Source organism: Dasypus novemcinctus, chromosome 18 (assembly GCF_030445035.2).
Source record: "Dasypus novemcinctus isolate mDasNov1 chromosome 18, mDasNov1.1.hap2, whole genome shotgun sequence".
Lineage (NCBI taxonomy): Eukaryota > Metazoa > Chordata > Mammalia > Cingulata > Dasypodidae > Dasypus > Dasypus novemcinctus.
Genome location: NC_080690.1, coordinates 21,280,510 through 21,307,250, shown reverse-complemented (window position 1 = coordinate 21,307,250; position 26,741 = coordinate 21,280,510). Strand labels below are relative to the sequence as shown.

Sequence of the window (26,741 nt, the reverse complement as noted above, 5' to 3'; positions counted from 1 at the left end):
CACTTCTAAATCTAGTTGGGAATACCAGATAAAGTATATCAGTAAGCTGTCACCACAATGATGCTGTTTAACAAACAACCCCAGAATCTCAGTGGCATATAACAATAAGCATGTCTTTCTCGCACATTTGTGCATTAGCTGGGGCAATTGCTGATCCCAACTAGGCTCATAAGCTTCTGTAGGTTGGCTGAGGCTCACCTGATAGGGTGGGTTTGGCTGGATGGCTCTAAGCTGCAAATTGGGTCTAGGTCTGTGCCATGCATTTCTCATCCTCCTTGTACCAGCAGGCTACTGCAAAGTGCATTTTAATTTTTTGTCTGTGTCACATGTGTTAATATTCCATTGGCTCAAGCTAGTCCCAAAACAAAGACCGGCATTAATGGATGTATATTCTTCTTGCAGAGGCTAGTTTGGAGAGGGATTGGATATTTGCTGAATAATAATCTTATCTACCACACATAACCTATGTGAAGTTAATAAAATACAACAGTTTACATCTGTACCCACAAGTGCTACACAGCCATTTCTTACTACATTTCCTTCCAGTGCTATTTTGGAGACTCTTAGGTTGAAAACTGTTATTTCAGATTAAACTGGCACATGCTTGTAAATATCACACAGTTGGCAGTTAAAGCATTATCCAATGCCATAATCTATAAACTGAATATAACCCTATGTATATGACTGTTTCTTGGGAACTCCTCTTTTTACCCTCTTTTTCCTTTTTCTCTAAAGGACTTTGACTTGAGCCAGTTGCACAGGGGCCTAGATGCTCGGCCAGAAGTGACTCGCAATGATGTAGCACCAACCCTTCTGAGTGTGCCCCAGTATCGACCCCGTCCTGCCAATCCTGATGAAATTGGAAATTTTATTGACGAAGTAAGTCAGGGCAAAGTCAAAAGCTAACTCATCTCTAAATTTATAAAGGAGAAGTTCTGTCCAAAGTGAGAAATTCTTTAGATTCTTCCCTTTAACAAGTTTTCACTTTCCTCCATCCCTGAGCCCTATGTTTTACTTGTATCTCATCCTAATATCAGAACTAATAGCACCTCAGATTGGTTTAGTGAATTTGCAAAGTTCACATAGCAAAACCAAGAATTGCTTAAAAGGATTTAGTAGTACTAGAAATAAAATCAAAGATTTTTAGAGTTGACTACTTTGGGCTCTTTGATGGGGTCTTTGTTTCCTTGCAAACCCACTGAAGGTTGGGATGTGATATTAAATGTGCATCTTCTGGAGGTCTGTCTGGAGGCTAGAAAAATAGCCTCCATATAGTAAGTGTCCAAAACGCATTGAGCTATAAATACCAGGAGCTTAATCAGATAGGTGTGGGTTTACTTTGTGCAAATAGAACACTAGGATAGGTAGTCCAGGCTGTACATTCAGGCCTTTCCCCCTTTCTCCTCCATTTTCTTTAGCATGTGTTATTGTGCTTGTTAATTTTTTATCTTTGATAGCTGCCACCCTTCCAGGCTTACATCTGTATTCTGTTCAGGAAGAAGGGCAGAACAGAAGGCAAACATCCTTCTTCCTTTCTTCAAGAAGAGAGTTCCATGGGGTGCTGCAGCTCACTGGTTGAGTGACTGCTTCCCACGTATGAGGTCCTGGGTTCAATCCTTGGTTGCCTCCTCAAAAAAAAAAAAAAGGAGTTCCTTTTACATGTTATTGACCACAAATGTCACAAGGTTACCCCTAGCTGCAAAGGAGGATGGGAATAAGGCATTTAATTTTAATTTAGGGTAAGATGAGGGTAAGATGAGGAAGAAGAACGGAAGTAAACTTTGTTACCTGGCCTCAGGTATTCAGGTACCTCAGGTACGCCCAAGTGATTTTCAGAGCTTATCTGGCGGTTCATTGACTCTCGATGAGTCTTGGCTTCACAGTGGGACTGCTTTGGTTTTAGCATTCCCTGGGAGATGTTTTCACTGAGGAGCTGTCCTGTATCAGGCTTAGCATCGTCTGAGGTGGCCAAGCCACATAGGTTCTATCCACTGGGTCCTTAGAGAGACTGACAACGGCCAAGGATTGGTTTAAACCATCCCTTTTAAATGCATCTGGATTCAGGTTCTTTCCTCCAGTCACATCCATTTGCACGTCATCACATTTGATTGTAGATTTTTTTTTTAATTATAAAAATAATATGCTTGCTACTTTTCATATCTAAATTATGAAAATGTAAAGAAAAAAAATGTAAGTCGTTCCTCAGTTCCCCCAACCGTGGATCCCCAGGGTTAACCATTACTAGTTTGGTATTCGTCCCTTCAGTTCTTGCCCTGCTGAAATGCAGCCTGCATGCACCAGGGCACCAGTGTAACTGTCCGCATTGTTTTCATCCTCTGGCCATTCTGGTGGTGTGGGAGCCACACCCAGACTTAGAGACAACACCCCCAATGGGGTGGTCCAGATGACCCCTTACCTACAGGTAATTTCCCATTTTGCTTCAAGGGAAACCGCTCTGCATATTTTTCTGTAACTTTCCGTTTTCTTTATGTTGGTCTCCGGAGCCAGTTGCTGTTGGTGTTCATTGCATCAGGTATTCCACAGAATTTGTGCACTGATCTGTGCTCCGTGGAGCTTGTCCCAGATGACAGGTGTGTGGTTCCTTTACTGAGAGGTCCTGTTGTCTCCCTTCTTTAGAACCTGAAGGCAGCTGATACTGACCCCACCGCCCCTCCTTACGACTCTCTGCTCGTGTTTGACTATGAAGGAAGTGGCTCTGAAGCAGCCAGTCTGAGCTCCCTGAATTCCTCTGAGACAGACCAAGACCAGGACTATGACTACTTGAATGAATGGGGCAATCGCTTCAAGAAGCTGGCAGACATGTACGGCGGCGGCGAGGACGACTAGGGGACCGGAGAAAGATGGGTGCAAGATAGTCCCTAGGCCCCAGTAAAAGGGAAACAGTGTCTCTGATGGTTTTTCTGCTCCTTTCATTTGAGATGAGTTTTTATGAAAGAAACACTGGAATCCCTTGCAGTTAGGTTATGCTTTCCATTTTATAGATTTCATTCATCTGTGTATTGACTTATTCCTTGAACATTTTTTTCTTTTATCATTTCTTTTACATGGTGATCATGTCTTATTAAGATCCCAAATTTTTATATATTTCAAAAGCACAACTTTTTTTTTTTTTTTCCTTTTTTAAATTTGTGTGCTTTTTCTTTCATCACTGCACTGGTGACCCATGTTCTAATATTGCTCTTATTCCTTTTGAAGTCCATTACATTGCCCCAAATGGGAATTCTCAATTGCAGCATCAACTAGACCCTTTTAGGATAAGAGGTCTGTTTTTATTCTGGCCATATCTCTGGGTATTATGTACTCATGAGACCTTTAACAGTTTTCCTATTTCATTTCCTGAGTATGTAAGTTGAAATGGTCATCTGTCCCTTTATGATATGAATATCATTATGGGGCACTTTGATTGTAAACAGAACAGAAAATGTGATTTTTCAGGTAACACATAATTTTTAATATTTATTTATCACTAAAACAAAAGAATGATATATTCTGAAACTTAGAGGAGTGTGCCTAACTGCTGAAGCCAAGGAGGGAAGATGACTTTTTACAGCAGAGGGGAAGTTTGAACAGAGGGCTTAGAGATAGGAGGAGAGGTTGTCACGAGCCTGGCAGTTCAGCAAAAAAAAAAAAAAAAAAAAAAAAAAATTGCTGAGGATAGTTAAGGTGGAGGTGGGTTTACCTCTCTCCCTGAAAATTCTGGAAGAATGGAGGAATGAATATCAGCATAGATCTGTATACCATGGTTTGTAACTGAAGCAAAGAATTCCCAAGTGCCTGCTTTTGGTCATGTCTACAGAAAATACTAGCTGATTTGGACACAGTTGTCCCAAATTTGAAGTATGTGTATAAAATTGAAATTAGAAAACTCATTTCCACCCTATACCCCCCTTAGGAGCTGTGAGAAGAAACTGCCTTAAAGAGTGCCACAAGCAAAAGGGGATGGGGTTGGGGGGATAGGGACATGATTTAGAGTTTTCCTTAGTTGAAAGAAGAATTTCAAGAACCTTGACAACCACAAGAAAGAGTTTTATTCTAAATTGCTTTACTACCTGTACCTATTTTTAGAAGGGAAAAAATATCTCTGCAATCACTTCTGGGACAATCTTGATTTTTCTGCAGTTTAAACTGTATCTAATGTAGTTCTGTATAGAGAATGTCACTATAGTTTTGTTGGAGTGTATATGTGTGTGGGTGCTGATAATTTTGTATTTTCATTGGGGGTGGAAAACGCACATAATTCAAGCTGAGAAAATGATTGTCAAATACGTGTTTTTATAAATTTTATTAAAAAACTTTGTTAAACCATTGTCAAACTGTTGTTTTATTTGATTATACCACAATTCTAGACAAGACAAATGGTAGTTGGAGACAAGACAAATGGTAGTTGGAGAGGATGAGCTTAGTCAAAACACAGAGAAAGAAGCTTCATACTGAAATTGCTTTCCCAGAGTTTTGTTATTTTATTGGGGACAGGGGACGAGGATTACATTCATAATGTCTCAGCTCATAGATGGCCCATTAACATGGGAGTTTTGTTGGTTTCACCATATGTCACATGGACAGACAGTCTTCAGATAAAGAGGGAAAGAAGCAAAACTCCACAAACAACGATTTATTCATTTAGCAGTTAGTATAAGACAGTGGTCTTCAGCTGGGGAAAATTATAACTCTTGGCCCAGGGGACGGTGGGGAATTTGTAGATATATTTTTTGTTTTTGTTGTTTTTTAAAATGTATAATCAATTTTATTGAAGTATAGTCATACAGAGAGCTGACGCAGCAAGATGATGCACCAAAGACAGATTCCCGGTGCTGCCGAGAATGCAAGCGGACACAGAGGAACACACAGTGAATGGACGCAGCAGACAATCGAGGGGGGAGGAAGGGGAGAGAAATAAATAAAAAATAGAAAGAAATGTCCTAAGCCATACAACTCACCTAAAGTGTACAATCAATGGCATTTGGTATGATCGAAGCCATGCATTCATCACTTCAATCAGTATTGGAGCATTTGCATTAAAAAACAAAACAACGAAAAACCCTATCCCTTAGTAGTCACTTTGCAATCTCTTTTCTCCTGCCATACATAACTGCTAATCTATTTCCATCTCTAATTTATTTGTATTTACATTTTGAATAGATGGAGTGAAACAATAATACTTTTTGTCTAGTTTCTTTCGCTTAGCATACTTTTTTTTTTCATTGATAGGTTATTAATATATTACTGTCCATAGCTTGCTTGGTTGTATTTTTGCCCAAATATCACCCTAATATTAATAGCATGTAATATTAACATACATTTGTTCTGATTCAGAGAAAACATTCTTATATATGCACTTAACCATCCTCATTTTTCACAAGATGGTTTGCTATGCTATATAGTCCCATATTTCGTATTTTTAGCTTGCCTTCTAGTGATATACATGACCTTAGACTTGCCCTTTCAATCACTATCATTCCCATATGTTAATTAGTGCTGCGAATTATAAACACTTTGATATGCTTTTGCCACTTCTATTTAATTTCTGGATATGTTTTTGATTGTCATGATTGGATGGGGTGCTACTACATCTAGGGATCTAGAGGGCAGAGATCCTGCTAAACATTCTACAGTGCTACAATGCACAGGAATTATCCTACAGCAAAGAGTTATCCATCCCAAACTATCAGTATTGTCCAGGCTGAGAAGCCCTGGTATTGGCCTACAACTTTTCTCTACAGGGGGAAGCCGTCTCCCTCTCCCCCCTCTTCCCCAACTTTATATCCTGGCAAACTTCAAACAACCCAGAACCACACTGATCCTTTTTAACCACTCCAAGCACCCTCTCATTTCAGGGCTTCACATTTGGTATTTCCTCTGCTGCAACACAGGACACAGTATACTCCCTGGAACTATCCCCCATCTTTCAGGTATCAACATTTTGCCAATCTCTTTTTAAAAACGGCTTTACTGAAATACAATTCACTTACCATAGAATTCACCCATATTCACAGATAGGTACAAGCATGAGCACAATTTTGAAGTATTTTCATTACTTCAAAAAGGAACCCCCATACCCTTTCCTCTAAGCCTTAACTATCAATCTTTCTCTATAGAGTTCCCTGTGAATGAATAGATTTCATATGAATGGGAACACAGAATATGTTGCTTTTTGATGGCTTCTGCTTACTTTCAAGGTTCACGTCGCATGTATCAGTAATTTATATGTCTGAATAATAATGTTCCATTGTATGGATATATCACATTTTGTCCATTCGTCCATCGTTTCTACCTTTTGGCTATTATGAATAATGCTGATTGTTATAATGAGTAATAATAACATTTGTGTACAAGGTAGCTAACCTTTCTGAACCTCAGTTTCCTTATCTCTAAAATGGGGATAATTGCACCTATCTTATAAGGCTGTTGTAAGGACCAAATTAGTTGATATACATAAAGCATTCTGAAGAGTGCCTGGTACATTGTAGCACTCTGTTAAATGTTAGTTATTACTGAATGTGGGACAGAGCAGCAGAGTTTTAGGTAGGTAGAATCATTTAAGCGAAAGCAGGATGCCAGGAGAGCAAAGGCCAAGCATTCCATTTGGGACTGGATTCCGTGTGAGCAGATAGAACCATTGAAGTGTTTTGAGCACGACAGGACCTAAAGTGCTGTTCTGGAAAGATGCTTGCAGGGATCTGGCCTGGGGAGGGGACCAAAGACTGAAGAGCTTCTGTGGGCTAAGCTAAATAAGGATCTGAATTATGTTCGAAGTAAACGAAAAGTTCCAGTGACTGCTTTTTTTGTGGGATGGATGATGGGGTTATCAGCAGTGACTAAAATACTTGAGACTGGTTAGGGTAAGAGTTTAGGGCCAATTATGAAGAATGGAATGTGCTCACTCCAGTTAAAATATGTGGCTATAGAAGCTAGCTCCCCTCAAGGACCCTTAATTTGCTGTGGTTTTTACTGGAAATTCTGTTCCTGGGGAGCAGCCATTGATAGCTCTTGGATGCCATTAGCCTTGTCAGTTCTGGGTTGAGCAGGTGGCCAAGAGTCCCCAGCCGGCTTTGATGACTTGCTCAGCTGCTGTCCTTCAAGTCCCTGATAATAGGCTTCTTGTTGGCCAACTTCAAGTAAAGAGAACACATTTGACGTGAATTCAGAGCTCTGCGTATGTGTCTTGAACATCCCCATGTGGTTCTTTGCAGAGAAGGAGCACCCATTTGGTGTAACATTGGTGAGTATTGGTTGTAATAGATGTTTTTTTGTTTGTTTTTTAAGATTTATGTTTTATTTATCTCTCCTTCCCAGTCCCTCCCCTCCCAGTTGTCTGCTTTCTGTGTCCATTCGCTGTGTGTTGTTCTGTGTCTGCTTGTATTCTTGTGAGTGGCACCAGGAATCTGTGTCTCGTTTTGTTGCGCATCTTGCTGTGTCAACTCTCCGTGTGTGTGGTGCCATTCCTGGGCAGGCTGCACATTTTTTGCTCGGGGCAGCTCACCTTACGGGGTGCACTCCTTGCATGTGGTGCTCCCCTATGTGGGGGACACCCCTGTGTGGCACAGCACTCCTTGAGTGCATCAGCACTGTGCGTGGGCCAGCTCATCACATGGGTCAGGACGCCATGGATTTGAACCTTGGACCTCCCATGTGGTAGGCTGACACCTTATCCATTGGGCCGAATCCACTTCCCTGTAATAGATGTTTAATAGCATATCACCAGGAGAACCCCCAGCTGTACTTCTGTGTTATAGGACAGCTACCCAGAGCAAACTGCGGAAAGAGCTCCATAAACTTTACCAAATTCTAAGGAAATAGGGTACTTAAAAGTCCATTTAAATACTTTCAGGCCAAGAGAAGCCTGAGAATGTTTCCTTCTCTCTAGATACAGGGCCAATTTATGGCCGGGTAGGTCCTAGGTCCTCCTCCAATTAATAATAATCCTCTCGTATTAAAACATGCCCAACCTTCCCTGTGAGATATGACTTTTTGCTGTAAAGCCAATAGGATCTTTATGCCATTGTTTTTTGACATTATGCATTTCAGTTTGTAGTGTCTGAGCCTACAGAGCCTCTAAGATAAAAACAAACGTTTAAACAAAAACCGGTTACTGTCCGGGTACTACTGTATTTTGGGATAGGAGTCTCAGCTCTGGGAATCTTGTCTTATTCCTCATTTGCAAGTCCCACACCAGTACTACCCTTAGACCTAGGCTAGTGGGGCGCTAGCCCTGGGCTGTATGCCTTGGAAGCCCCTCCTGGCCTCCTCCAGCCATGCTTCTCCCCATGGGCAAGGAATCGCCAGGACTAGAGGACTTGCTCACCCAGAACCCTTGCCCTCCACCCGGATCACTTCAGGTATCCGGACCCTGGAATTCCCTGCCCAGCCTTTCCAGAGCCGTCTTCCAGGGCTGGGAGGGCCTCCAGAGGGTGTACGCTATGGCCCTGCATTCCTAGCCCTACGGGGACCAAGTGGTAGCTCCTAGAGGGTGTGTGGGATAGAACCTGGATGTGTAGGGCTGGGCTGTCCACCCATGTAAGTGCAGGGGTGAACAGAAAAAGAGGCATCAGCCACAGGTGGGGGCTGGCTCCCCCCTTGCCAATACATCCAGTGCAGAACAGAGGTAGAACCTGAGAAGTCTCACTGTGAACCTGGTGTACTTGTCAAGGTAGGGGGCTAGATAATATTTAACAGTCTATTAGTTTATTTTCATAATGGTGTGAGAGCCTTCACTTGTATTTTTGTCCCAATCCCCATTAATCTTAGGACAGGGCCTTACCTGCACGATGCTTTATATCCATTTCACTAGATGTCTAATACCTCACAAGTCCTCAAAATGACCTTAAGGGGAGGAAAAAACACTTCAAGAACACAAGACCACGTATAACTGAAAAAGAAAAAAGTCTCTGTCTAATGACCAGGCCTGGGTGGGAATACACACAATGAAAAGAACAGTATGGGAAGTTTGTAGGCCATTTATTTCCCTTCCAAAAGTTTTTCCAATTTAGAGACGTTTGGGCAGGGTTTTCTTTGGAGAAAAAGGGGTGCAGGGGAAGGTATAGGTACTATTTATTAAGCATCCCCTCTGTGGCAGACATTGCTAAACACTGGGGAGCACTCTCACTTTAATACCCCACAATAGCCTTTGTGAAAATGGTTTTATTATCTCCTTCCTTTAAAGACTATGAAAAGGTGGATGGATTTGGTCTGGAGCTCAGAGAAATGGGAGTGACCAGAAGGAGGATTGGGGAAGTGATGCTAACAAGAGAAGTTAAATCAACAGCTTCCTTCCCTGAGGGTGTGGGCTTGCCTGTGGAGCACTTCTTGCTTCTCAAGATTTCCAGCAGCTAAACGCTAAAGGGCAGTCATCAAGACAGGAATTGAGAGAAGTTCAGCAGCTCTTCAGGAAGGGCCAGAAGGACTCTTAGGAAGCATTTCCTGAAAGAGAGGGAGGAGGGATGGAAGCGGTGTTCTTGGTTGTGGCAATGAGAGAATTGTTGACTAATAAAGAAGGGAAAGGCAGGCAGCTGTTTGCCGCTTGACTTTCAGACGACTTTTGAATGTTCCCCCTGCATACATGTAGGTGAAAAACCTGCTTCCAAAGATCTGAATCTCAAAACCGGTCTGAGGGAAGCAGACTTGGCCCAATGGAAAGGGCGTCTGTCTACCACATGGGAGGTCCATGGTTCAAACCCTGGGCCTCCTTGACCCGCGTGGAGCTGGGCCATGCACAGTGCTGATGCGCGCAAGGAGTGCCCCCCGCGTAGGGGAGCCCCATGCGCAAAGAGTGCGCCCCCGGAAGGAGAGCCGCCCAGCGTGAAACAAAGTGTAGCCTGACCAGGAATGGCGCTGCATACACTGAGAGCTGACACAACAAGATGACGCAATAAAAAGAAACTCAGATTCCTGGTGCCGCTGACAAGAATGCAAGCGGTCACAGAAGAACACACAGCAAATGGACACTCAGAGCACACAACTGGGGTGGGGGGGGAGGGGAGAGAAATATATAAAAAATAGACTCTTAAAAAAAAAAGCCGATCTGATTTACATATAACACACATTTTTAAATATACGTTGAATTTTCCAGGAATGCAACTGCCGTGTAAATGTATGTAACAAGTATCGAACTTTTAAGGGAGTTTTCCTAGACCATTTCAGAAAATATCACCAATCGCAACGTTTGCAGCTATTACATTCACAATGGGTTTCTCTATTTAAATGTCCTATTTTGTCCTTGACTTCAAAATGTCGCTTATAAAGAAATGTCAGGGCAATTCAATTGAATACTGTTTGACTTATACAAACTTACTCATTATAAATAGGTGCAAGCATCTCTCTGTCTTCCAGTGTTTTGGTACCTGTCTTCATACTGAAATACATAATTTTTAAATGATAAATTACTTTTCCTTCCTCTTTATATAGCAGTTAGGTAATCATACTGAGTTTCTGAAATTGTTTGGGTAAGTACGTTGTGCTACGCCATGATTTCTTTTCAGAGGTGCAAAGGTGGGCGGGACAAAATTTGTCTTTTGAGAAGGGGGCGTTGCCCGACCGAGCCGGCTCCGCCCCACGCCGCGGGCCGGGCTCCCTGGAGTGACCAGGCGCACTCTTGCCACTTTCAACATGGCGACGGCGCGGTGCTGCTGAGGCACGTGAGGGACTCGTAAGCGGCTGGTTCCACTCCAGTCATGGCGGCCGCGGGACAGGCCACGGGCAGCGGCGTCCCGGAGACGTGTAGTTTGGAGTTGATTTTGGAGGCGTTGAAGCTGCTGCTGAGCCCGGGAGGTGAGAGGAGGCATCTCGGTGCCGGGCTGGACCCGGGATTCTCGGGGCTGACAGACTTCCAGGGCTGCTCTGCCCGCCGCAGCGTGCTCCCTTCAGGCCCTCCTCGGGACCCTCCTGTCCTACCCTGAGGCTGTCCCCCGCCCACCTTGGGGTCCTGGGTTTGGGGCTTTGTCTGTACTGCCTCATTTTACCCTTGAGGAAACCAAGCTCGAAGAGGGGTTGGGATCCGTTGAATACGGAAGATTGCGTCTCTTGTGCTAGGCACGGTGCTCTAAGCGCCTCGGATACATTATTTCATTCATTCCTCAGTGCAGCCCTCTTGGGAAGGGACTGTGGAAACTGAGGTTCAGAGAGGGAGGGCGCTTATGATGAGTAAAATGAGGTCCCCAACCTCTCGAGGGCGCAGGGTCTAATGTGGACACTTGGAATTTGTACAAAATGCCAAGGAGTCCAGAAGAAGGCACCAAAGAAGCAGTGGTATTTGAGCTGAGTTTGGGGAGAGTATTTCAGGAACAAATTAAATAAGCAAAAAGCCTTGGAAGTAATCAGCTAGCCAAAGCACATACACTTCACTTATAGAAGCCCTTGCCTAAATCTCTTCAGGAGTATGTGGTGGAGTTGCGTGGACGTACTTATTTAATTAACAAGAATTCAACCATTCCTATTTGGAAAAAAAAAGTGTGGTAAAATACTATTTTGCACATGTAGTGCATTTTAAATTGTGTGAATCTGCCTTTTTTCCTTTCCATATCAGTTAGTGAGGGAATTAAAAATGCCAGGACATAGTGAGTACTCAGATGTCTCTTATATCCAAAGGATTACACTTTCTTGATCCATCTTTAAATTGACTACCCTTAAGGTCACATTTACAGTGAGTCAGTTGTATTTAGCGTTCTGCTGTCGGTGCTCTTGAGGACGTAAAAAAGTATATGTGAGTCAGTTGTATTTAGCGTTCTGCTGTCGGTGCTCTTGAGGACTTAAAAAAGTATATGTGAGTCAGTTGTATTTAGCGTTCTGCTGTCGGTGCTCTTGAGGATGTAAAAAAGTATATGTGAGTCAGTTGTATTTAGCGTTCTGCTGTCGGTGCTCTTGAGGATGTAAAAAAGTATAACAGCTTGTGCTCTCACGCATCTTATCTGTTTGGTACTACATATAGAACAGAAAGTATCCGCTGTGGCATGATTGCATAAGAGCTGAATGGATGCTGCAGATAGCAATTGGATAGAGAAGAGGTCACCAAGGGGAGGGGCTGTCAAGGCTGCAGGGAGGAAGAGAAATGGAGGGTAGGTGGGATTTTCATAGAAAGGAGGGCTACCAATGGTTTTTCATTTCTGAGCCATCAAAAGTTGTGCTGCACTAAACATTTTCTCTTACTCTGCCTTCCATTTCACTTCTCAACCATGGGGCGAAAGGAATAATATCTCTACCTCCAGATTTGGTTGTTATGAATTGTGTTAAGCAGAATTCGAGAGATCTGTCAATTTTAGTGAAGTGTTTGTAAAAAATGGAGACCATTTCAGCAAGAGTATTCTTGAAAAATAGCCTTCATAGTGAATATTGATTCACTGAACTCTGTCTTCAACTTTGAAAAACATGGGAGTGGAGGAGAGGGTGCAGAGACAGGACCGAAAATCCCAACAATTTGTGCATAATGAATCTGTGTCATACTTAATCTGGAATGCTGTATTGTTTTGCATGTTGAGCTTAATAAAGTACCACACAAATTGTGAAGTCTGCTTTTAAGTGTCAGAAAGCTTAGATGTTTAAATTGATGATTGGGAAGAATAGATAATGCTGTTTAGGAAGGCAGCATTTCCTGAAGTGTGATAGGTATTGTTTTAGGTGGTATGTAGAGAAGTATTTTGAGGCTGAGTAGAATAGCGTAGTGATCAAGAGCTTGGGCTCAGGAGCCAAACTGCGCCACTTCACAAACTATGCCTTGGGCAAATAACTTAGTTTCTTCATCTGAAAATTACAATAATACAATATTCCTTACCTCACAGAGGTGTGAGGATTGAATTTACATACATAAAGCACTTAGAATAATCTATTAGCTATTATTAAGTTTTTCAGAGTGCAGTTAATTTAAAGAAATAGTTAAGCAAATAACAGTATAGCTGGGATTCAGATGAATGGTAAAAATTGTGGCAATGGTGAGTGAGTGAAATTTGAAAAACATTTTAAGGCAGTGGTTCTTAAACTTTGATTTCAGGACTGTTATACTCATATATTGTTGAGGGCTTCAAAGAGCTTTTGTTTATGGGGGTCATATGTATAAATAATTACTGTATTAAAATGTAAGACTTTAAGAGAAATCTTTAAAATATTCATTTAAAAATAATAAACCCATTAAATGTTAACACCATGGCATTTTTAATAAAAAATAACTATATTTTGCAAACTAAACTATTAGGAATAGTGGCATTATATTACATTTTTGCAAATCTCTTTAATGTGCTTGTTGTAGAATTTGAGAGAAGTTTAATTACTTGAGTATAGAGAGGAAAGGCCAAATGGTCCTTTTGTTTCAGTTCTCAATAGGCTTGAATTAGCATATATTTCTACATCTTAGTAAGCTTTTAGCATGGACCTCAGGCATTCGATAAGCTTTTAGCATATTTGCTTTGCATTTCCCCTGAATACTTAAAGTTTATAGACCTTGCATTGTTAAACTGTCTCCTGCTTGCCAAGGGCAGGACTGCAACCTTTCATCATCCCACACCCACAAGTTACAGATAGCTTAGGTTACCTCTGGAGACAAAGAGCCTGCCACCCATAGCCCACATCATTTACCCCCTTTGCCAAAGTTTAACTTGCTAAGCTTTGGCATAATTATTGTTGGAGCTATGAGGTGGATGGCTGTTTGTTGTTTTGATTGATTATTTATCAATCTTTAGTGTAGCATCCAGGACTGTTTTTTTAAGAGTTTAGAAGTTTTCATTTTGGACAGCAGAATCCTGGGGCGGGGGCCTCCTGCAGTTATTCTGTGGCCACCAGTGCTCACATGGATTTCCAGTCACGTTCCAGATCCATCTATTAATTTTATTTTACCCTTGAAGAGTTTACACCTTTAATTTAAAAGGGGTGCTGAAGGGAGACAGATTTCTTTTCTGTAACTGCTTCCTGCTGGCCATGGGCTGTAGTCATTGCCTAATAAGGTGTAAAACTCTTAATTTATTCTAACTGGAGGAAGATGGATCTGGCATTCTGTACGAAGTTGGATGAAGTTTTCATATGGTTAATAAGATGTTTACTCTGAAAGAAACAAACTTAATTAAAAATTTGGAATACCCGTTTTTAAAAGAGGATACATTGGATTACAGAGGTAGACAAGGTTAGGTGCCTGTAAAGATGGCACTCCTTCAAAGCTGGTGGGAACAGCATATATATTCTTTTTTAAGTTATTCATCTTTAGAGAGAAATTGCAACAGACACTTAGCTTTGTATGAAGACACATTCCAAGCTGTTCAGTGATTGGCACTCATTCGCTCTGTTAGATGCTCCTGGTGAACTGGCACTCCTTGGGCAACTGGCTTCACTCAGGATTAGAACACTAAGTTGGAAATTCTCTTCGTTTTCACCTGTGGGAGTGATTAGAACTATAGAATAAAGGTTTTGGTTTTTTTTTTTACACCTTGGTTTTAATTGTACAATTTCTAGCAATTTTGACTTGTTTAATAGGTGACTTACCATCAGCAAGCAAGCCTCACCTTTGCTACACAGCAGAGTACAGTAGAATATAGAAGTTAACTGAGACTGCCACCTTATTCTATAGACATGTTTTTAACTGTTTAGAAAATGATTTTACCAGGAATTTAACATGTCTAATATACTTCTGCACTTGATCCAAAATAGAAAAGATAACGTTATAATTATTAGGCATATATTTAGTACAGGATAAAAGTACAGCACTTAATATTAACTAATGTATTACTTAATGCATAATGATTCAGAGTTGCAATTATTAGTTTTGAGTTTCAGGTTTGTAATACTTTACATGTTATCTCTCCATGAGAGCAGGCCATAATGCCAATTGTGTTTAAGTTTCACTTACTGTATCCTGGTATCATGGCTCCACTTAGCATGTTCTTCAACGCAGTGAGCAAGTCGCAGCATCTTTGATTTTAGAGAGAATTTCCAGTATTCTACTAGCCTGGTGCATAGTGCTCTCTGGCACTATGGAACAGTGCCAGTCTGGAGGCGATATCCATTGTACACTTGGCTGTACCGAGTCATTATTGGCTGCTGCAGGAGCTTGAAACTGCAACGTAGTTTCCATCGACTTCAGGAGCAGAACCAGAGGCTGATAGCAAATATTTTTAATTGAGGGGTCAGTGACCAGCCTAGCCAATAACTCACATGGAGAGGCCACCTGTAATGTATTCAAGGCCTGGTTTGAATGCACAAGAGTTTGACAATGTTAAAGTTTATTTCTTGTTTTCATATATATTTTAAACAACTTAATGCAACACATATATCAAATGACTGTTCACTTACACAATTTTACTATGAAGATAACAGTAGGTACTTTAGTAATAGAAGAAAAATATTATTTTTCATTGTTAAAATGAAAACAGAAGATTTCCAATAGAATCAAGGTAACTTTTTATTACCATTTACTTAAATATGTACTTTGCTGTGGCCTTCAGACAGGTTTTATTATCATTAAGTTATTTCTGCTACCAATACCAATCTAAGTTTTAGTTAACAATGATTTCTAGAACTAGAACTATTTAAACATTTTCAGTTTGGCAGATGTTTTACAACCTCCTTATAATTGACTATAACCACATTGACTAGACACCTCATGTTTAAATAAACTTATTAAATTACAATTACCAAAGAAATTTACTCTATTTATTTAAGAGAGCATATCTACAATCTTTTTCCTTTAGCCTAATTTCACCAATGTGAACTTACAATTTTCATTACTCTAAAGATTTTGTATATATAATGTTAATTTAGTTTATAAATTAACTATGGGAGATTACACTCAAGTTAAATAAAATTGAAACCATAATAGTTTATGCAAGGAATGTTCTCTTTTTCCCTTACAGGAAGCTAAAAACTTCTTTAAGTTATGAAAATTAATAATTTAAAAGCATACTGACTACCAGATTTTAAAACACATTACACAATTACTTAATTTTTTTAAATCATAACCTAGGAAAGATCTTTCCATAGTTTTTATGGACTTTCCTTTACTTACTGAAATTTGTTAATAGAGCCACTAATTACCTTTATTTTGTTGGAAAGAAATCTTCTGGAAGAAAATAAGGCTCACCAGATTGTGGAGAAGAAAAGAATTTATTCTCAATCTTGCAAGAAGGGGCACAGAGCCAGATATGGCTGGTGCCCCGAACAAAGAAAAATGACACAATTTATACCCCTAAGCCTAGCATGCAAGCTCTTCCTCTGTTTTTCCATAGATTGGATACTTCAGAAGTTACAGCTTATCTGAGATTTAACTTTCCCATGCAAAAGTTTGTGATTTAACTGCTTCCTCTATCACATTCCAACCATTTTAGTTTTTACTTGCTCCCCTTTGTCAAATAAGGAATAGAATTTAGTGCTGAAATGGCACCGACTTAGCTCCTTCTTGGGCATCCTTCTCCTGCCCATAGGACTGGCCTAAACTGGTCTCCTCCACTGCTGTCCAACCCGGGAGTGGGAGACTGAGGCAGCAGGCCGCCAGGTTACATCAACATTTTTCTTATGTGAAAATTAACCTAATCTTTGTTTTTTACATTTTATGGCTGACAAAAGGTTTAAACTGGGAAATTACCAGGCAAACTGATTTTTAATTCCCTAGCCTAGTAGATAGGTTTAATCTGCTATACCTAGTCTTGCCTTTAAAGCTCTTGCAAAGAGGAGGCTCTTTCTCAATTGTTTCTATAATCAGATTTCTATGACTTTTTCATCCTGCTTAGTTGAATTTGGGCTTTAAGAATATTTATTTACATATATAACTGCATATTTAATTAACAATTTGAATAGAGCCCTTTTAAGAATTTTCATTTGTTAATTTGATATTATTATCCCGATGTATGAAGACATACACTGAGCAAATGGGCAGACACAAAGAGTTAGACACAGAAACAAAACTCATTGATATTATTTATAATTTGCATTATTTTATATACTGTTTAGCTTAATTTGGGGTTCCGAAATATATATTACTTATAACTGCATATTTAACCTCAACAATTTGAGCAAATAGGCAGACATGAATAGTTTGACACAACAACATAACTTTAGTTACTTTAAACTTCTAATTCTTACAAAACAAGTGTGACTGCAAAACATTTCAAAGACTCTTGAAACTCTTAAGTTGCACTATGACTGTGCAGTTTTATACTATGACTATGCAGTTTTACACAAGAATTTTCTTTCTTAATGGATTGTAACCAAAATGTTCTCAATGCTTTAGCACTATTTTTTTGTTTCAGAACTTTATATTTTACTTTGAATTTAGCAGAATTTTGGATAAGCAGCAAGATTAATTTTATATATATTTACTGAGGCTATTTGAAGCCTCAGGGAGACAGACTGGTTTCTCTCATGAATTGCCACTCTTAGGAACACTGACTGTCAAGGCAGGAGACTTCTCCCCCTCCACCCCCCTTTTTGATTTTGGAGATAATAAAACTCCAGTGGTTATTTAACCTTATTCCATCAGGCAGCAATTTATTTAGTTTACACTTGAATTCATGAGAGAAAGGGTTACTAATACCAGGACAGGAGACAGTGATGTCCCAGCTCTTTTCTGGCCTATAGGGGCAGAAGCTATTATGAAATAACCATAGGCAAAGGCAAGGGGTGAGGTTAGACTTGAAGTAACCATAAACTAAGGAAAGGTAAAGTTTAGAGTTTACGCTTAATAATTTAAAGCTAAATTCACCCAGCTATAATTTCAGTTATTACCTTTCCACTGTTTTATAATATAAATGCATTTATAAATGATTTTAACTCTTAGTTACAGTTTTTATTATTTTTTTTAAAACCTATTAATTTTATAACACCTTTAAATACTTTTCATTCGACTTATAACATATTAAATGAACTTAACCATTACTTCAATTTTTCCTTTAAAGTAAAAGAATAAATCTCTTGCTGTTAGTTTGAAATAAAAAGCTATTTTTCAGGATTTGATTTCTAGAACATAAATGTTCTTTTAAAAGAGGTAAGACTCTTCTTCAAACACTGAGGAAATGATGAGGTTAAAGCCCAAGAAGCTATTTTGTAAAAGATTTTCTTTGTATATTGATCTTACTCAATTTTAATCATAAAAATTTTCCTTCCACAAACCTTCTACACTTTCAGTATTCATTCAGGTTCTGTCCCACACTCTACTCTTTCCAATAATCAATGATTTTATCTTAGGACAAAATCATCTTCTATTTCCTTAACAATAAAAACACACTCCATATATCCCACATACTAAGTTACCAGGCAAACTTTTTACAACATATAATTGCTATTAATACTAAACAAGCTTGTTAAAATAATGAACTTTTCTTCACTTTAAATACTTAGTAGCATGTAATACCAGAAACAGTTTTTTTGGAAGCAAGTTGGCAGAGGAGACTGGCTGCCGAATAAGTTTGTTATAAAATTGCCTTTTATTATTATTATTATTAATTCAGTTTTTGTTAAATAATGACCTTCTGCAATTAGCCATTTAAATACCTTAATTTAAACAATGCTTTGTAAAACTTTTATAATTATTTATACTCTTAAGACAAATTTTACCTTCACAGAACACATTCTCTTACTTAAAGTTACTAGAATACCTTCTAAGAACCTGGGCATAATGCAAAGGTATTTTGGCTTTGACACCCTAGGGAGGGAACTTTACTGCATTTATTCTGATTCTGCTTTTTACCCCATTAACGGCAGTCGGGTGCACAGAAATCAAACAGGAATGCAGCTTATAAATAGAAGGTATGGACTCACTGGAAAGGGGCAAGCCACTTCCCCCTTCCCAGCTTTCAGGCCAAAATGGGCAGACAGAACCTACTCAAATTCAGCAACTCTCCAGGGGACCCAGCCACCCTGACTGGCGCAGCCCCAACAAACTTGGGTGCATGGCGCGGACACAGATGGCCTCCAAGCTCCGGCAAAGGGCCAGACCAGAGACAAGACAGCAGAGCATGCACAAACATCTAGACTCCGCAAACATCCAGACTCCTCAGTTTTGCCCCATAATCATTTCAGCCCCTTGCCAATGGCAAGGGAGGGCTCCAGCTCAGCTGTAATTCTACTTTACATAAGGACACAACTCCAACACTAGCATTGAGCTGACACAGACAGAAGCACAAAGGTCACTAATCTGACCCACAAGTTTATATATATTTTCACCATGGCTGCCCCCACAGCCATCACAAACCTCAGAACACTTAACATTTGGCATAAAGCGAATTCATTCACAATTTAGCACCATAACAAAAGATTTCAGCTAGACTTTTTCCACTGTTTAAACTTTACACCCAGACCAAGCTCCACCAGAAAAGCCGATCCATTTTCCTGTAACCAAGTTTTGTTTTTCTTAATCTAGACCAATTTCCAGGACATTAGGACTTGAACCTATAAATAGCCCTTTTTACTAAAATCAAGACTCCACTTCTTTAGTGGATAATAAGACTAGACAAACCCAAAACACCAGGGCTTTTTCCCGGTTTTTCTCCAGGACATTAGGACTCGAACCTATAAACAGCCCTTCCTATTAAAATCAATACTCCACTCCTTTAGTGGATATAAGACTAGTACCAGATTCTAACATGCAGTTAGACAAACCCAAAACACCAGGGCTTTTTCCCGGTTTTTCTCCAGGACATTAGGACTCGAACCTATAAACAGCCCTTCCTATTAAAATCGAGACTCCACTCCTTTAGTGGATATAAGACCAGTACCAGATTCTAACATGCAGTTAGACAAACCCAAAACACCAGGGCTTTTCCCCGGTTTTTCTCCTTTTCCCAAGCCTAGAGAGAACGGCTTCCCCCAACCTTCTGGGGCTACTAGGGTTCTCTCGGGAGGTGATCAGCCTCCCCTTCCTAGCAATTAAAGCTAGGGCCTTCCAGACTGTGCTCACCCGGGGAGTCTTAACCTTCTTCCATGTTCGGAGTTCTTTTTTGTTCCCAGAATCTTTCTCTTCAGACCTTCCATTGCCCTCGATTTTTGTCGGGAAGATTCTGGTGGAGCCCACATCTTTTCTGGATTAAATTTAATCCAGGGGCGCCCAGATTTGGGGTTCACCCGAGTCCTCCTGGCTTCCTCGGGGATTTGGAAGGGGCAGCAAAATGCTACCATCTCTGGCCTTCGTTTGTTGTCCCTTTGTGGTCGCCAAAAATGTTGTAGAATTTGAGAGACATTCAATTACTTGAGTATAGAGAGGAAAGGCCAAATGGTCCTTTTGTTTCAGTTCTCAATAGGCTTGAATTAGCATATATTTCTACATCTTAGTAAGCTTTTAGCATGGACCTCAGGCATTCGATAAGCTTTTAGCATATTTTCTTTGCATTTCCCCTGAATACTTAAAGTTTATAGACCTTGCATTGTTAAACTGTCTCCTGCTTGCCAAGGGCAGGACTGCAACCTTTCATCATCCCACACCCACAAGTTACAGATAGCTTAGGTTACCTCTGGAGACAAAGAGCCTGCCACCCATAGCCCACATCATGCTTATTGAAAGCTTAGTTGTCATATGCTTCTCTGTTCAGTCTTATATGTTGTTTTGGTTGAAGTAGATGAAGAAAATCTAGCCTCACACAGATACATAGTTGGAAAAAGGAAGAGATTTCAATGGTCATTTCAAATAATTGTGTATATTATTTTATACTAAACTCAACAAGAGGTGTTTCCTTCAGGAATAGTTGCAATGTGGAATCTGACTTATATCAATGAACTTTTCATACTTGATACACTCATGAGATGAGAGTATAAAAGGCAAATAATGTTTTAATATTGTCATGAAAATAGTTTTGACTTTGTGGACAAACTGAAAGAATCTTGGGAAACCCCTCATTCCCAAACTGAGGTCCCTACACCGCACTTTGAGAACTGCTGTTTCATAAACTTTATTTATATGTTTATCTTAAGGATTTATTTTTTTCTCCTCCCCTGCTTTCCCCCCATTGTCTGTTCTCTGTGTCCATTCGCTGTGTGTGTCCATTCGCTGTGTGTCGCTTATATTCTCATCAGGCAGCACTGGGGATCTGTCTCTTTTTTGTTACGTCATCTTGCTGTGTCAGCTCTCTGTGTGTGCGGTGTCACTCCTGGGCAGGCTGTCGTTTTTCGCGGGGTGGCTTTCTTTGCGCAGGGCCAGCTGTCCTTGCACAGGGGCCACTCCTTGTGCGGGGAGCACCCTTATGCGGGAGGCACCCTTACATGGGGCCATCCCTGTGTGGGCCAGCACTCCTTGTGCGCAGCAGCACTGCACGTGGGCCAGCTCACCACATGAGCCAGGAGACCCTGGGTGTGGAATCCTTGGACTTCCTATATGGTAGGTGGATGCTCTTTCAGTTGAGCCTCATATGCTTCCCTGTATCTATTTCTCTTTTTGCATTCTCATCTTTCTCATCTAGGATTCAGAGAGATTTGATCCTGGGGACCTCTGATGGGGAGAGAGGTTCCCTGTCAATTGAGCCACCTTAGTTTCTGGTCTCTGCTGCACTTCATTTTGACTCTTCCCTTTGTCTCTTGTTTGTTGCATCATCATCTTGCTGCGTGACTCAGTTGTGTGGCCACTGGCTCACCATGCGGGAATTCGCTCACGGTGCGGGCACTCAACGTGGGCATTTGGCTCCCCTGTGGGCACTTGCATGGGCACTGGCTTACCGTGAGGGCACTCACGCAGACACTGGCTCACCACATGGGCACTCGCGTGGGTACTTGGCTCACCATGCGGGCACTTGCATGGGCACTCATCTCATTGCACAGGCACGCTTTCTCTTCTTTTTCACCGGAAAGTCCCAGGGATTGAACCTGGGTGCTCCCATATGGTAGGCGGAGGCCTCATTATGTGAGCCACATCTGCTTCCCTTCATTTATTTTTAAGTAGATCTTTATTTTCATCACCAATACCTCTACTGGTGATGAAAGCCACCATATTAAGAAGCTTTTGAAAAACTTAGCTAATAGCCTTTTTTTTAAATCAGTCACTTTGTGTCTGCTTAGAGGTTGCTTAGTGAACTTTTTTTTTTTTTTTTTGCTTAGTGATCTTAATGCTTAATGGCAACAAGCTATATGAGAGCATCCATTTCCTTAATAGGGATATATTAGGTAAAGGAATCTGATTCTCATGTTGATAGGTCAGAACAGTCCATGAGAAGTACTGCAAAACTCTTACTTTTCTGAATTTTAAAAAACTTTATTGGGAAGTGGATTTGGCTTAACAGATAGAGCATCCACCTACCACATGGGAGGTCCAGGGTTCAAACCCCGGGCCTCCTGACCTGTGTGATGAGTTGGCCCACACACAGTGCTGATGTGCACAAGGAGTGCCGTGCCGCGCAGGGGTGTCCCCTGCATAGGGGAGCCCCACGTGCAAGGAGTACGCCCCATGAGGAGAGCCACCCAGCACAAAAAAGTGCAGCCTGCCCAGGAGTGGCGCCCCACACACTCCTCTATGAATTTGCTATTTCTAGATATTTCATATAAGTGAAATCATACAGTGTCCTTGTGTGCCTTGCTCATTTCACTCAGCATAACATTTTCAAGGTTCATTCATGTTCCAGTGTATCTTAGAACTTCATTCTTTATGGCCAAATAATATTATTTTGTGTATATGTACCACATTTTAAAAAGAGATTTATTTATTTATTTTTCAATTTATTTCTTTCCCCTTTCCCCCATTGTCTGCTCTCTGTGTCCCTTCGCTGTGTGTTCTTCTGTGTCCGCTTGGATTCTTGTGAGCAACATGGGGAATCTGCATCTCTTTTTGTTGCCTCATCTTGCTGCGTCAGCTCTCCGTGTGTATGGTGCCACTCCTGGGCAGGCTGCACTTTTTTCGCGCTGGGCAGTTCTCCTTACGGGGTGCACTCCTTGCACGTGGGGCTCCCCTACATGGGGGACACCCCTGCATGGCACAGCACTCCTTGTGTGCATCAGCACTGTGCATTGGTCAGGAGGCCCTGGGTTTGAACCCTGGACCTCCCATGTGGTAGCCGGACGCTCTATCAGTTGAGCCAAATCCTCTTCCCTGTACCACATTTTGTTTAACCATTTATCACCAGTGGACACATGGGTTGTTTCCATGTTTCATTTTTTTTGTGAATAATGCTGCTATGAATATTGGTGTACAAATATCTGTCTGAGTTCATGTTTCAGTTTCTTATGTAATTCTACATTTAACTTTTCGAGGAACCGCCATACTGCTTTTCACAGTGGCTGCACCATTTTATGTTTCCACCAACAATGCACGAGGGTTTCCAGTTTCTCCACCTTCAGCACTTGTGTTTTTCCATCCTAGTGGGTGTGAAGTGATATCTCATTGTGGGTTTTTGTTTGTTTGTTTGTTTGTTTTTTAGGGGTGGGGATTGAATTTAGGGCCTCAAATGTGGGAAGCCAGCACTTAACTGTTGAACTATATTGGCTTCCCTAAGTTGTGTATTTCATTTGTTTGCTTGCTTTTTGTCTTCAGGAAGCATCAGGGACTGAACCCAGAACCTCCCATGTGAGAAGCAGGTACTCAACCATTTGAACCACATCTGTTCCCATCATTGTGGCTTATTTTTTTTTTAAGATATATTTATTTATTTCTCCCCCCTTCCTCCATTGTCTGCTCTCTGTGTCCATTCGCTTCTGTGTCTGATTATATTCTCATTAGGCGACTCCGGGAATTGATCCTTGGACTTTTCAGAGTGGGAGAGAGGTGATCATTCTCTTGTACCACCTAAGCTCCCTGGTCTTTTGCGTCTCTTATCATCTCTCCTCTGTGTCTCTTTTGGTTGCATCATCTTGCTGTGTCAACTCTCTGTGTGGACCAGCACTCCTGTGCGGGACAGCACCCCTGCATGGGCCAGCACTCCTTGCGTGGGGCAGCACTCTGTGTGGGCCAGCTTGCCCTCACCAGAAGGCCGTGGGTAGTGAACCCTGGACCTCCTATTATGGTAGACAGGAGCCTAATTGCTTGAGTCACATCTATTTCATCATTGTGGTTTTGACTTGCATTTCTTTAATGCTTAATGATGATCATCTGTTTATGTGGTTATTGGCCATTTGTATATCCTCTGGAAAAAAGTGTTCAAGTCCTTTGCCCATTTTAAAATTGGATTGTTTGTCTTTTTGTTGTTGATTTGTAAGAGTTCTTAATTTATTCTGGATATTAAGCCCTTATCAGATATATGATTTCCAACTATTTTTTCCTGCTCTATAGGTTTCTTTCTTGGTAGTGTTCTTTGATGCACAAAAGTTTTTAATTTTGATCAAGTCCAATTTATTCTTTTGTTGCTTGTGTTTTTGGTATCATAAATAAAATCTGGGAAGCAGATTTGGCCCAATGGATAGGGCGTCCACCTACCACATGGGAGGTCCAAGTTTCAAACCCAGGGCCTGCTGACCCGTGTGATGAGCTGGCTCACGCGCAGTCCTGATGCGCGCAAGGAGTGTCGTGCCACGCAGGGGTGTCCCCTGTGTAGGGAAGCCCCACGCGCAAGGAGTGCACCCCGTAAGGAAAGCTGCCCAGCGGGGGGGAAAAAAGTGCAGCTTGCCTAGGAATGGCACTGCACTCACGGAGAGCTGATGCAGCAAGATGACGCAACAAAACAAGACACAGATTCTGGGTACCGCTGACAAGAATACAAGCGGACACAAGAAGAACACACAGCAAATGGACACAGAGAACAGACAACTGGGTGGGGGGAGGGAGGAAAGAGAAATAAATAAAAAACAAATAAATTAAAAAATAATCATAATAAATAAATAAAATCCATTGCTGAATCCAAGGTCATGAAGATTTTCTCCTATGTAATTCAATAAGAATTTTAGCTCTTATATTTAGGTCCTTTATCCATCTTGAGTTAATTTTCATATATGATGTGACATAGGGCACCACCTTAATTCTTTTGCTTGTGGATAACCAGTTTTCCCAGCACCGTTTGTCAAAGAGACTATTCTTTTCCTATTGCATGTACTTGGCATCCTTGTCAAAAATCAATTGACCATAGATACGTGCGTCTGTTTCTGGACTTTAAATTCTGTTCCACTGATCTTTGTGTCTATCCTTACGCCAGTACCCACACTGTTTTGATTATACTGTAGCTTTGTAGAAAGTTTAAAAATTAAGAAGTGTGAGTCCTCCAACTTTGTTTTTTTTTTCAAAATTGTTTGGACCTCTTGAAATTCCATATGAATTAGAGTACTATCAGCTTTTCCATTTCTATGAAAAAGGCTCCTGTAATTTTGATATGTATTACCTTGAATCTGTAGATCACTTTCGGTAGCACTGACATCTTAACAATAGTAAGCCTTCCAATACATGGACACAGGATGTCTTTTCATTTATATAGGTCTTTAATTTCTTTCAGCAGTGTGTTATATTTTTTAGTGTGCAAGCTTTCAGCTCCTTGATTAAATTTATTCTTTGATATTTTATTCTTTTACATGTTATTTTAAACGGTATTTTTAAAAAATTTCCTTTTTGGGCTCCTTATTGCTAGTATGTAGAAACAATAGATTTTTGTGTGTTGATCTTTTACTCTGCAGCTTTGCTGAATTCATTTATTAGCTCTATTAAGTTTTCTTGTGGATTCCTTTGATTTTCTTTATAAAGGGTCATATCTGTGAATAGGGATAGTTTCACTTCTTCCTTTCCAATTGGATAACTTGTATTTCTTTCTCTTGCCTGATTGTGCTGGATAGAACTTAGAGGACAGTGTTGAATATCAGTGGTGAAAATGGGCATCCTTGTCTTGTTCCTAATCTCGGGAAGAAAACTTTCAGTCTTTCACCATTGATGATGTTAGCTGTGCATATTTCATAAATGGCCTTTACCATATCGAGGAACTTCCATTGATTCCTAGTTTTCCATGTGTTTTTTTCATGAAAGGATGTTGAATTTTGTCAGATACCTTTTTTGCATCTGTTGAGATGTTCATGTGTATTCCCCCTCTCCCCCCTTTCTATTAATGTGGTGTATCACATTGATTTTCATATGTTGAACTACCCTTACATACCTGGGATAAATCCCACTTGGTCATGATGTATAATTCTTTTAATGTGCTGTTGGATTCAGTTTGCTATTATTTTGCTGAAGATTTTTGCGTCTATATTTTTAAGAGAAATTGGTTTGTAATTTTCCTTTCTTCTGCTGTCTTTATCTGGTTTTGGTATCAGGATAATGCTGGCCTCATAGAATGAATATGGAAGTGTTCCCTCCTCTTGAATACATGGAAGAGTTTGAAAGGATTGGTATTAATTCTTTAAATGTTTGATAGAATTTACCAGTGAAGCAATCTGGTCCTGAGCTTTTCTTTAGTAGAAGGCTTTTGAATATTGATTCAATTTCTGTATTTCCTATAGGGCTGTTGAAATTTTCTATTTCTTCTTGAGTCAATTTATTTTTTTAAAGATTTATTTTTTCCCCTTCCCTGCCCCCACCCTGCTGTGGTTTTTTTTGTTTTTTTTTTTTCTGTCTGTGTCCATTCACTGTATCTATTTCTCTTTTTGTCTTCTCTTCTCATCTTCTCATCTTCTTTCTTTCTCCTTCAGGATTCAGAGGGATTCAATCCTAGGGACCTCTGATATGGAGAAAGGCTCCCTGTTAATTGCGCCACCTCAGTTCCTGGTCTCTGCTGCACTTCACTTTGATTCTCCCCTTCGTCTCTCTTTTTGTTTTGTCATCATCTAGCTGCGTGGCTCACTTGTACAGGCACTGGCTCACTGCGTGGGCACTGGCTCACCATGCAGGCACTCACTTGGACACTTGTCTTACCACATGGGCACTCACGCAGGCA

At 40.6% G+C, this 26,741-nt stretch overlaps 2 protein-coding genes across 7 annotated transcripts in view; both read left to right on the top strand.

Moving 5' to 3' along the window:
- Positions 1–4,328, top strand: part of CDH1 (cadherin 1) — an 80,554-nt gene extending 76,226 nt beyond the window's left edge. The window contains exons 15-16 of the mRNA XM_004459603.5: positions 736–879; positions 2,638–4,328. Of these exons, the coding sequence (XP_004459660.1) occupies positions 736–879; positions 2,638–2,847 (354 nt within the window). The 3' untranslated portion in view covers positions 2,848–4,328. The remainder of the gene's footprint in view (positions 1–735; positions 880–2,637) is intronic.
- A 6,225-nt stretch (positions 4,329–10,553) lies between these two features.
- TANGO6 (transport and golgi organization 6 homolog) overlaps positions 10,554–26,741 on the top strand; it is a 279,753-nt gene continuing 263,565 nt past the window's right edge. For 5 of the 6 annotated variants that reach the window (XR_011646283.1, XM_058279795.2, XM_058279793.2 and 2 more), the window contains exon 1: positions 10,596–10,785. Coding sequence is in view for 5 of the 6 variants with exons in the window: in XM_058279795.2 (XP_058135778.1) it covers positions 10,689–10,785 (97 nt within the window). In the remaining variant the exon portion in view is untranslated. Of the gene's footprint in view, positions 10,786–26,741 lie in introns of all 6 variants that reach the window. The other variant, XM_058279794.2, reaches the window with a different exon arrangement.